Consider the following 12,362-nt stretch of genomic DNA (forward strand, 5'->3'; position numbering starts at 1 on the left):
TTTAACAATTGTTTCAAAAATTCAAGCTTTAAACTTGTGCCACTCAATCACACTGAGAACTTAGGTAAAGAATTTCAAATTTTGCCTCACTAAAATAAAAGATTTAAAAAAAAAAAAAAAAAACTGAATGTTTTCAGATTTTAAATTATGTCCAAAGGGGTGTTTTTTTAATGTTTCGTGTGTTACCTTTATTTATTAAATATCATGTTGTTTTTCATACTTAAATCATAAAATTCAATTCAACAGCAATATCACAAAATAATTTTAAAAGAATTTTTGACACACAGTCTCGCGCACTGGAGATAAAAAAAATCCCCACCCCTGTACAGTGTTGCCATTGCTTGATTTGAAAATGTTGAGCTTCTTACTCAAAAAATCATAAATGCTTTCCAAATTATGAAATAGATAATAAAACAAATTGAAATTTGGGCTTCCCAATGCCCATATTCGGGTGGAGACGTACATTATTCAAAATCTGATGGCTCTAGTTACCATTGTTTTATCACAATTTGAGACACTAGAAATATACATACATTTATTCAGATTCCTCATTATTTAATTTCTTTAAATATAACACAGGGCCTTAATATTTGGTGGCAACAATTTGAAAAGTGAACCGACGCAAAATGCCAAAACGAAATTAATAGGCCTTCTGAGCAAATTGCTCCTTTGGGCTAATAAAACTGAAAAAGTAATTAAAATCAAATTTTGCAGCTATGAAAGAGAAAATTAAACGAGAATGGGAAAAATTTTTATATTCAGAATTTCAGATATGAATATGAGAAATTTAAAAGCTAAAAACTTGCAGTCTAATTTGAAAATAAAAGCATTAAATGGAAACTGTAAAAATGATCTACACAAAATTTATGCTTCTGATTTACAGTTATCAAATAAAAAACAAATATAATCACATAAAATTTTAAATCAGGCAGAAAGAGAACCTTAGTTGAGCAGATTTTGAATAAAACTTTGAATTTCAAGGGAGATCAAACATAGGTCTCTCTTTTTCAGGGAAGGGGGACTCTTCTGCCCACACTTCAGGAGCAGAATTATTATTTTTTTTTTTTTTGTGTGTGTGGCATATGACACAAGTAAAACAATAGGAAAAAAATATTCTTTCCTCCCACCATAAAACTGAGGGAGAGTGGACATACTAGTTATAAAAAGAACTTTTTTCTTTAAAAAACAAACAGATAGTATTGTAAAAAAATAACTACTTAAAAGGGCTAAAGAGGTCTAAAAAGAACTCTTCCCATTTCCAATACAACAAATTTAGAATGACTACACTAATGCTGAAAGAAAATAGAGCAGTTTTCCCCTCATTTGTCAGCAATTTAAAAAACACAGTATACGCAGATCCTGCAAAAATTTTACTCAAAGAAAGCCAGCTATTGTTTTGGAATGCTAGTCAGTGAGGATGTGGATTGTTGCATTAAGATGATTTGGTGCAAATGCCCTTTTTCTATTATATGTTCCCAGATATACAGTATTAAAAAGCCCGGTGGTCATACTAAATGACCACTGTTTTAGATATTATAAATTGTAATTAAAATGATTTGTGTAAAGGTGTCTGCTAATCAAACTCAATTACTCAAGGCAGGCAGCGAGGATGCCCTTTTGCTTACAGCCCCACAGGGTTTCCCCTTTTTACTTGCTTAAAGTAGAGTGCGATGAAGGAAATCACTGGCAGTACATTTCTTAAGAGCCACTACTAGCTCAAAAAATAAAGGTGATATAAATAATAAAATGTTAATTTCCCTGTCAAAGATCTCTTTGTACATAGTATTTCTTGGGTAGATCTTTCCATCATTTTTAAGCTCGACTTGCAGAGGACCATTAATTATTTTTAATTTTACGTTCGTACTTTCATGAACTCTTGAACAGGAACTCACGAACTGTTTCATTAAATTGTAAACCATTTCAAAAACAGATGATTGCTAATGCAAACAAATGTTCACGTTCTCCCTGACACGCTCAATTCGCGTTCAGCTGAAACTTTAGTTTAAAATACAATGTCGGAATAAAATCAGGCAAAATTTTAAACTCTTTACGCGAAAGGATATTTAGCACAGGAATTTGGCTACACCTACCTGATGAGATGTACTATGCAAAACTCGTTAGTTGGTTTCGTCTCCTCTAATTTCTCAATGTTTGCAAGTTTCTAGGTAATTCATATGTAAATCTAGTTAAATGCCTAATAAGCAGCAATTGTATGAATTAAAAATATTTAAATGTTCTTAAATACCATTATAATTAAATTAAAACAATGATAACTGCATGTACGGTATCAGTGTATATGGACTATTTGAATGCTGTGGCAACTTCACCCCACTAACTATTACAGTTATGCAAGAACCAATAAATTATTGGCGACAAACAGACCCTTAAGCCGCATATATACAAGATGTGTATTGTTGTTACTGGTTTTTGAATCAATATTTTGTTTGTTGCACACTTAAATTTCTTTATCTTTTTATAAATTTCTACGAACTCTTAAAATTAGTTATGAATCTCTATGACTCATACTTTGAAAATCCTACATATACAACTTAAAAATTCTTATAAATACAATCAAAAGTCTTTAATCCGGACTCGTCGGGACTTCGATTCCGGATTATCAGTTTTTCCGAATTATAGATCATCAGTTTAAATCTGGTAAGATGGCATGCAGAAATTATAAAAATTAAAAATATGAAACTGTAATTTATGAAATAAAGAGCAATTATGATCTAAAGGGTATCAAAATTTACAAAAAAAAAAAAAAAAAAAAAAAAAAAAAAAAAAGCTTAATATTTATTTGTTTACCTTATTAAACAATTCTTTCAACGTGCGCATGTGTAAAGCATACAATATGCATAGTTTAAATTAGAAAATTGCAACCAGAAAACTATTTGATGTGTATTCGTGATATTTTTAATGACGATGAATTTGATTTAAATCATATCAAAGACTGAGTACATTGAGATGAAATACTACATTTAAAAAGGAATTATAAGCCGAATAAAATGAAAACATCTGCCCTGAAGATAAGGATAGTGCTGACAGATCAACTTCCAGTTCACTGCGCACCGCAATATTTCTTCTCCCCCCCCCCCACAGAGCAGCGTGAAATTGATAAACAGATTTCGGAATGGTTAGAGAAACAAAGGATATGCCTTTATCCATTTTTTGCAGCAATTCCACTTTTTGTTTGATGGACATCAAAACATGCTTTCGCTTTGTAGATCCTTTGGCAGCTGCAGAATCGGAAATTCCTTTTGACATAATCAAAAGTTCAAGCTTACTTTTATAAAATTGCTCTAGCAGTCTGCAAAAAATAATAAGCCGAATCAAATCAGAAGATTAAGGAACAACGCAATCTGCAACATTAACTGAAATAGATAATTAGATAATTTCAGCTTAGCTTATAACCATTTGTTATACATTAAACATGCATGCACAAACGCATATGCCCATGCATAAAGGTATTACGCGCATGCACAGAAAGTCTGTAGCTTTGAGGTCCGAATTATAGATCATTCCGGATTAAAGACTTTTGACTGTAGTTACAACACTGCCATGCACATGAAATGTTAGGAAAAAATCCTACTTATTTTTAATTACAGAAATGAAAATCTTATTTCCCAGAATCATATCTTTATTATATATTATGGTACTTTTCCGTTTTGCTGGCACAAGCAATAAAATCGCCAATAATGGTACAACTGATGCCAAATGGAATATCCTCACTGGTAACCTTTTACACCTCATTTTCAAAACAAGTTGCAGCCATTTCTTATCACATTGATTGTTTCTTTCAATACTGGCATATAGCGGTTTTACATAAGCTATTCGTACAAATTGAAGTAATTCTTGAATTTAAACTTGTATTCCAAATTAAGATTTAACTTGAAATTAATGTAGATAATTAGATTTTTGTAGTGTAGTTTACGTGAGATGAGATCACTTGGGGTCACGTGATACGAACCGGCGAATCAGGATGTTGAACTATGAAAGCATAGTAAATTCTTAACTCCTTCACATCCAATCCACCCGACATGGACCTACATTGAAACAACCAGAACCGCCCGAAAACGGCCGAGATTGTAATCTTGTTTTCTTCCCTCCCCCTAAGGTATGCAGTAGCAAGTGCAGTTTCCAAATGCATTGTATCAGTTTACTGCAGACAGCTTGTCCTAAGAATTTTCTTATCTTTTAGTTGGTGACATTTCGTTGTTGATTCTTTTGTGGTACAGTGCGTTTTTAAGCTTTAAACAGCAACAAAAGAGCAGTTTAAAAATTGAAGGATTATATTTGTTTTTAAACAATTTTTCCCTTCCTATAAAAATAATGGAAATCTTAGTCGTGATCATAACAAAGCCGGAAAGGCTTGTTGGTCTGACCTTCAGAATAGTTTTATAAAGAATGGGGTCAAAGGCTAATGGAATCTTTGTTAGAAAGTACAAAGGATGTCATTGGAAATCTTCACACCTATTTTCTGCATTAATGGACGGGGAGGGGAGGAAATTGCTGTGAAACTGGAAAACTATTTCGGGCGGTCCGGTACTTTAGGATACAGGTCCGAGGATACAGATTAGTGAAGGGTCTGGATTTCAAAGAGTTAAACTAATGTTATTTTACAAATTTACTGTCTTTATTTATTGACTTTTTACAAAATTTTAAACAATATTAAAATGTTTATGCCTTCAAAATTAAAAACTCTTAGAACTAACATTTGTTAACATTTTTTATGTGTATACTGTACGTTGTCAATAATAAAGTCTGCTTAGCGAGATTTGCGCTGCCGAAACGGAAAAGTACCTTATTATTATATAAAAGTGCATATGAAAGAAAGATTTCAAGGAAAGGAATTTCACAACCACCAAACAACCTAATAATGATTACAGATAACAAACACTCAGCTGCATGTCCTTTACACAAGTCAAATTCTGAAATAATTGACATCTTTCCTACCCAGATGGCTCTACAAAGTAATTAAATTATTGTTAATATTCACCACTAACTCTATAAATTCTGTTTTTCCATATAAAAATTGTCCACAGAAAATGGTTTTTAATGGATCTTATCAAGACCACAATCAATATTTTAGCAATCAAAAATTACAAAAGACAGTCCAATATTTTTACATCTTTCAAATTGTACTTTCATGTGGCATAACTTTTAATTAATGTTTTTAATTTCCATTAATAGTTTTCAGCTTTTGTCATTCACTAGAATTAACTACATTGCTGACAATAACAAGGAAAGTAAGTAAATAAATAAAATAAATAATAAATTTCCAGTACCTATATGCATTAATTATTTTTAAGTAAAACTTACAATCTCTTCTAAGATATTAGCAAAAAAATTATCAGTATCACAAAATTTTAAAAAATATTTTTTTTAGGCAAAAGAAACATATTTTGTAATTCATTACTAGCATTTTTTATTTTGAAAATGTTCACTGCCAAAAAACAAAGCTTATTTTACAATTCACATTAATATCAGTATTATTATACAGACTGAATTCACTACCATATTGTTAACACATTTTTGTAAAAGATATTTCCTCCTTTTAGTTGAAATGCAGAATTTAGTTTCATTTTACCTCCTGTCAACCTATGGAAGGTAAGAGAGGTAATTTTTTGATACAAAAATTCAATAGTGAGTTTTCTATAAATAATCATAAATTAGAGTCTCCACAAAATATTTTGAATATTTTTACTATACTGTGAGTCCATGTGTATGTCTGTGTGAGGATTTTTTAATCTTCATTACTTCTTATATCAAGCATCCAAAAAGTTCAATTTTTCAGTAAATAAGCTTTCTGCATTCACACAGAGAACTGATTACATTTGGGATAAAATTGGACAACTAAAAGAGGTACTTTACTTGAAGCCCATAAATGCCTGTTTATATTGCTGGGATTCTGAATTCAAAAAAAAAAAAAAAAATGTGCATGAACATGGCAGCTTCACTGGAGGGAAAAAAAGGAAACTCACTATTTTTATTATTTCCTGCCAACCTATCTACATAGGTAGGTAATGTTTTCAGTCCAAAAATTTTATAGTGAGTTTTTAGAGAACAAGCACAAACTAGGGTCCCCAGAAGAATTATTTTTTTTAATTTTATTATTATTATTTTTTTTTTTTTTTTTTGTACAATGACGTCTATCTTGTATGCATGTGTGTGATGACTTTTTCATCCACCATTAACTCTCTTATGAAACTTCCAAAAACTTCTATTTTCTGTATTTAAGCATTCTACATTCCTATACAAAGTTGATTAGATTTTAGTAAAACTGGACTACGAGAAGTGGTACATTACTTGAAGCTCATAACAGATTTAAATGAAAAGCTATATTAATATATTGTCCAAAACTTTTAAATTTTATTATTTGAGACTTCTATATGAACGGAATAACATATTAGATTTTGGCTAAAATTAATCTGAGGTGATACTTTACTGAAAGCTCGGAACAGATTTTTGTAAAAAAATATGTTATGAGATAATCCAAAACTTCTCAAATTTGGTATTTAAAATAGATATGTGATTGAGAAAAACACCTTAAATTTACTAGCATTAAATGTATTCTTGGAATTATGCTAAATGCAACGAGAATTAGTTAATTATGAATACAAGCTTTCGTTATGAAGAAATTAAAAATATTAGCATCAATCTTGGATTTTGTGTTCATTTCACTTTTTGTTGAATCATTTTTCAAATAAAAGAATGCTGCTACCATACATTGACATTATATATCATTTTTAAAGAAGTAATATAGCAAATATAAATAATATAGTAATACAAAGTACGACAACAATTAACACTCTATTGGGAATTCTAAAGATATGCTAATTTGAAAGATTTTGTGATATAGCTGTTGAAATTTACGTGGTGTAAGTAGAAAGAAAGTGACATTCAATAAATAAAGTTCAAATGCCAAAAAAAAGCTGGTCATCTTATTAAGAAAACTGAATACTGATATCATAAACAAGAAAAAGAGTGAAAAAGAAATGTATGGCAAAAATTAACACTCTGTCAAAAATTATAAGATATATTGCTTTTAAAAATTTTGTGATTGTTAAAAACCAATGATATGTGAATTAGAAATACTATTTGACCACAGCATATACTACAGTACAAAGTCTTTAATCCGGACTCATCGAGACTTCAGCGATTCCGGATTATAGATCATCCATTTAAATCTGGTACGATGGCATGCAGAAAATATAAAATTAAAAATATGACACCACAATTTATGAAATAAAGAGCAATTATGATCTAAAAGGTATAAAAATTTACAAAAAAAAAAAAAAAAAAAAGCTTAATATTTATTTGTTTACTTTATTAAAAATTTCTTTCAATGCGCGCACGCGTAAAGCATACATTAAGCATAGTTGAAATTAGAAAATTGCAACCCGAAAATTATTTGATGTGTATTCGTGATATTTATAATGACGGGGAATTTGATTTAAATCATATCAAAAACAGAGTACATCAAGATGAAATACTACATTTAGAAAGGAATTATAAAAAATAAAAACATTTGCCCTGAACATGAGGATAGTGCTGACAGATCAACTTCCAGTTCATTGGCCGCAGCGACGTCCCCCCCCACAGAGCAGCGTGAAATTGATAAATGGAATTCGGAATGGTTAGAGAAACAAAGGATATGCTTTCACCCATTTTTGCAGCAATTCCACTTTTTGTTTGATGGACATCGAAACATGCTTTCACTTTGTAGATCCTTTGGCAGCTTCAGAATCGGAAACTCTTTTCGACACAATCGAAAGTTCAAGCTTACTTTTTATAAAATTGCTCTAACAGTCTGCAAAAAATAATAAGCCGGATCCAATTCGAAGATTAAGGAACAACGCAATCTGCAACATTAACTGAAATAGATAATTAGATAATTTTAGCCTAGATTATACCATCCGTTATACATTAAACGTGCATGCGGAAACGTGTTATGCGCATGCATAAATGCATGATCCGTTTACACATGTGCAGAAAGTTTGTAGCTTTGAGGTCCGGATTATAGATCATTCCGGATTAAAGACTTTGTACTGTACAACCAATGCGATATTTTCAAATCAAAATATGATGATATAAATGATGAAAATAAATGTGTACATAAGCACATTTAGCTAACAGTGTCCAATGTATGGAAGAACAGAATAATAAACAAATTAGTAGCCATTAATACTAATTTGAGCAGAATTATAAACAAATTAGTAGCCATTAATACTAATTTGAACAGAATAATAAACAAATTAGTTAATTATGTCATTAGTTAGTTATTAGTTAGTCATTAGTTAGTTACCAATTAATATTGAGTCATAAAGTTTATAATGAATTAGACCTTATTTATAAATGATCAGTTGGAAGTTACAGTTGACTTAAAGCTCATTGCTATTCTACCAATTTCATGTCTTAACATGGAACTGGCAGGAGATTAAGTGCTGGACACATTTTTTTTTATTACATACTATAGTTAAGTTAATACATTTATCTCTTTTATTATTATAAAAAACTCAAAGCTTACGGAAGTAGAAATGAAATAGAAAAAAGACACATATTATGCAAACTAAATACCTTTAGTTTATGTGGAACCTCTAGCCAGGCACTATTTACATTGGGATCAATTGGTACAGTAGATGGTTGCATTAACATTGTTAACCAAGAACTAAGATACGAAATAACAGATGAAATTACAGATATTAAAGGTGCTTGAGAAATTATATTTTTCCACACCTGCAAAAAACAGAATAATAATAAATTAGTTTGAAATACACATTGATTTAAAATCAGAGTGGCTTACTTTTTTAAGACACGATATTAAACATAAAAAAAACGCTATACCATATTTCGGATTTTTCAACACAAGATGTTTTTAAAAATTGCTAATATGGAATAACTAGTATCTCATACTACTGCAATTAACAATATTTACTAATAAGATGGATTTTTTACAATAACATTTACCCTAAAAATTTATGACATTTGGTTTTTGCACAAATAATTTATTTAAAATCATTTAATATTGCTAAATGTTCAACATAATAATTTTTTAAAACAACTTATATGATTACTTACAGTAAAAAGAAAATCATGTATTTCAGGAAGAGGCTCAATTAAACACCTTTGAAATAAAAGACGTAGTGCTGGCTGCAATATGCCTGGATGCCATGAGGGACAAGGCTAAAAAAAATAAAATAAAATACAGCTTTTAATATGGCCCCTCAAAAAAAAAAAATGAAAATATGCATCAAAACAAAAAGTGAAAATTTGGTTTGGTTTCTTTTCCAAATGGATTATTCTTTACTGCAATTAATTGTATAACTTGGGATTTGCCAAGAGATGAAAAAAGGGGCTGCTTCAAGATTACTGTCCATACTTACTTATGGTGCCAGGGCTGCATTATTGCAATTACAGCAAAGTACACAACAGGTGGTACCTCAGAAGATGGATGCCTTCTGTAGCTAAGCATGTACTATATATTACATTCTTCTCCAAAGGAATATCCCAGTAGTGTTTGGAATTGGAAAATAAATAAATATATGTAATATACAAGGAGTTAAGCAAGTCCATAATCCAGACCTCAAAGCTACAAACTTTCTGCGCATGCGTAAATGCATAAGCGCATAATACCCTTACCCATGCACGTATGCGTTTACGCATGCATGTTATACTCATAATATATTTACGCATGCAGTATAAGCAAGGCTAAAATTATCTATTACAGTTAATGTTTCAGATTGTGTTGTTCCTTAATCTTCTAATTAAATCCGGCTTATTATTTTTTGCAGACTGTTAGAGCAATTTTATAAAAAGTAAGCTTGAACTTTCGATTATGTAAAAAGAGTTTCCGATTCTGGAGCTGCCAAAGGATCTACAAAGCGAAAGCATGTTTCGATGTCCATCAAACAAAAAGTGGAATTGCTGCAAAAAATGGATAACGGTATGAAGAAAGTGACAGAGATGTTAGTGAAAACGAAAAAATTTCGATTGACAAGTTAGTTGGTATTCTCGGCACAGCAATTACAGGACTTGAACAGCGGAACTTTGGAAATGAACAGGAAATTATGTTCATTTATAGAATTAAAGAGAAAGTATTAGCACATAAAATGAAGTAACTTAAACAACTTACATTGAAAGAAATATTTAATAAAGTAAACAAATAAATATTAACCTTTTTTTGTCAATTTTGATACCCTTTAGATCATAATTGCTCTTTATTTCATAAATTACGGTTTCATATTTTTAATTTTATAATTTCTACATGCCGTCTTACCAGATTTAAATTGATGATCTCTAATCCAGAAAAGACCCTAATCCAGAATCGCCGAAGTCTCGACGAGTCCGGAAAAGATACTTTAGAATCATAACTTGAATCCATTTATTGAGCATGGGCTGAATTAGCAGAACATGGGCTAGATTATCGTGATGCATATGAAAGTAGTCCACCTCCATGAGGGGAAAGCCACCCTATTTGCTGGCACTTGAACCTGGGTCAAAATACCAATGCTCAGCCAATGAGTTCTGCAGACAAAGCTTGCTTAAATGAATCACCACTGAAAGGCGAATTGGAATAATTACATAAAACAGCTGTTTAATAAACCCTGTAATCTAGCCTAACTTTAAAATTGATGATTCTTCTCCCACAGTAAGTTTTGAAGGATTTTGTCCTGAAATTAGTGAATATTTCTTGCTGCTGTTCCTATTCATTTAATATCAAGCCAAAGGCTTGCTGCTGTTCCTATTCATTTAATATCAAGCCAAAGGCTGTGGGAAAAGAAATAAGCCAAAATATGCTAACATGGCACTGAAAATGTGAGGTATGGCATAAATTTAAAGGTGCCAGTGAAATCAGTATTCATACAAAAAAGGGGAGAATGTTAACAAAGTTAAACATAACAGAAATGTTACGACATGGCATTAAAAATTTTTTTTAGAGAATGCACAAAGACTTTTATTTATTTAAGACTTTTATTCTTGACTTTTATTTATATTTCAAAACAATACATTCCATGGTTATCTCTATTTACCTACACAAAGCCTTATGTCAGTGTTTAATTTTGAAAGTTATATTTCATAGCAATTTAGAAAAAAAAAATGCACACATGTAATATTAATGTATCTGGTATTTATGCATTATCCCTTTGACTATGAAAGTTAGTGGCGATTAATCAAAGTTATTCCAACTGTTCCTGATAGCACCTCTTTATTTAATAAACAATCATTATTTGACCCACGTTATTTCTGCGCTTCATAAAAGCGCTTTCGTTGATTTCTACTATTTTGTTAGGCCATCCAATACCTGAAGCTTTGTTCGGAATACTATGAGTACAACTTCAACAGGTTATTCCTCCTATCTATTACTCTTTTGTCTGCCATATACAACTTACCATATCATGTTCATTAATATAAACTTTTCTGATGATAGGATCCCATGACTTTGAAAATAATCCACTGCTTACAGTTCTTCATAAAGTAGGTTCCAAATTTTAATCATTTCTTTTAAAATGCATGGAAAAATATAGCAACAAGTACTTTATATTCTTATCCATGAAAATAAAATATGGCTTATCGAGAATCAATCAAGGTTACATCAAATGAAAGTGCAGATGTTATGAGTATATTGTTATGACACACTTATCCATAACTCATACTAAATCGCATTGTTTGATGAAAGTTTTATAGTTCATGGGATAATATGTAAGTACCATATAACTCTAAAATGAATATAGTGGAGGACTTAATCTTCCTTTGAGGACTAGGGTATTTATATATATCCCAGACATTCACTAAATGAAATATGGCTCAAAAAATTTAATTTACTATAGAGAATTAATATTTAGTAGTTTATATGGTCAGGCAGACCCTGTAGATTAGTTTTTGTTAAATAGTTTACTAAATGGTCCTAATATATATAAAATTAGCCTCTATAGTCCACAAGAAATGGTTAAATACACTAAATACACACATGTTATATACTATTCAAGTGATAATAAAATACTCACACAATTATATTACATTATGTTTGAATATTTTTCAGTTGTATTAATAACTCTGCAGCATTTGTGCTATTTTGCACAAGCGCATGTTATATGTTCAAAGACCAATGTCCTGATATGTACAGAAACTGATCACCACTGCTACACAGCATACTGTTGCATGACTTAATTCAACAATGACAGGTTAGTTAACCATTACCCAATGTTGACTTAATAATTTATTTATTTGATATTAAATATTAATACATTACTACTATATACTTTTAAGCACAATTTAATCTTATTTTAATAATTAAAAAAATTAATCTTGTTCAAAACAACAAATATGCATTACTATTAAATAATGACTTATCCAATAAATTT

At 30.5% G+C, this 12,362-nt stretch overlaps 1 protein-coding gene across 2 annotated transcripts in view; it reads right to left on the reverse strand.

The window, feature by feature from the left end:
• The window catches only part of Hel89B (histone acetyltransferase 1), a 224,698-nt gene that overhangs the window by 135,009 nt on the left and 77,327 nt on the right, over positions 1-12,362 (reverse strand). For both annotated transcript variants that reach the window (XM_085810877.1, XM_085810878.1), the window contains exons 14-15: positions 9,079-9,183; positions 8,578-8,736 (exon numbers count right to left, since the gene is read on the reverse strand). In XM_085810877.1, coding sequence (XP_085667003.1) covers positions 8,578-8,736; positions 9,079-9,183 — 264 coding nt within the window. The remainder of the gene's footprint in view (positions 1-8,577; positions 8,737-9,078; positions 9,184-12,362) is intronic.

Source organism: Stegodyphus dumicola, chromosome 2, assembly GCF_044657685.1.
Source record: "Stegodyphus dumicola isolate Sdum_Otavi_A_Nest chromosome 2, ASM4465768v1".
Lineage (NCBI taxonomy): Eukaryota > Metazoa > Arthropoda > Arachnida > Araneae > Eresidae > Stegodyphus > Stegodyphus dumicola.